At 54.9% G+C, this 377-nt stretch overlaps 1 protein-coding gene across 1 annotated transcript in view; it reads right to left on the bottom strand.

The window, feature by feature from the left end:
- Window positions 1-377, bottom strand: part of EMH_0083040 (uncharacterized protein) — a gene marked incomplete at both ends in the record, with an annotated part of 2,375 nt that overhangs the window by 943 nt on the left and 1,055 nt on the right. Inside the window, 2 exons of the mRNA XM_013500601.1 lie at window positions 26-272; window positions 350-377. Coding sequence (XP_013356055.1) covers window positions 26-272; window positions 350-377 — 275 coding nt within the window. The remainder of the gene's footprint in view (window positions 1-25; window positions 273-349) is intronic.

The following is a 377-nucleotide window of genomic DNA, read 5'->3' as shown; positions in this document are numbered from 1 at the left end:
ACAGACAAACAAGTGCATGTCACACCACCTCTGCTGCTGCTGCTGCTGTTGCTGCTGTTGCTGCTGCTGCCGGCCTCTGCGTTGCATCAGCCTTCGTATTTCCCCCCTCATCCAGGTAAATAGAACATTTGCTGCTGCTGCCCTTTCTGGTTGCTGCTGCGGTGGCAGCTTTGCTGTTGCAGCTGTTTTGTTGCTGTTGCTGTTGCTGCTGCTGTTGCTGCTGCATTCTTGCTGTTGCAGCTGCAGTGTTGCTGCTGCTGTTGCTGCTGAAACTATGCTGCTGCAGCAGTATTACTGCTGCTTCTGCTGCTGCTGCGTCGAACCACGGCCTCAATTGCTTTTACCCTACCGTTGCTGCTGCTGCTGCTGCTGCTGCC

This window comes from Eimeria mitis, genomic scaffold (assembly GCF_000499745.2).
Source record: "Eimeria mitis Houghton genomic scaffold, Emh_scaff5602, whole genome shotgun sequence".
Lineage (NCBI taxonomy): Eukaryota > Apicomplexa > Conoidasida > Eucoccidiorida > Eimeriidae > Eimeria > Eimeria mitis.
The sequence above is the reverse complement of the archived record's forward strand: the minus strand, read 5'-3'. Positions and strand labels throughout refer to the sequence as shown.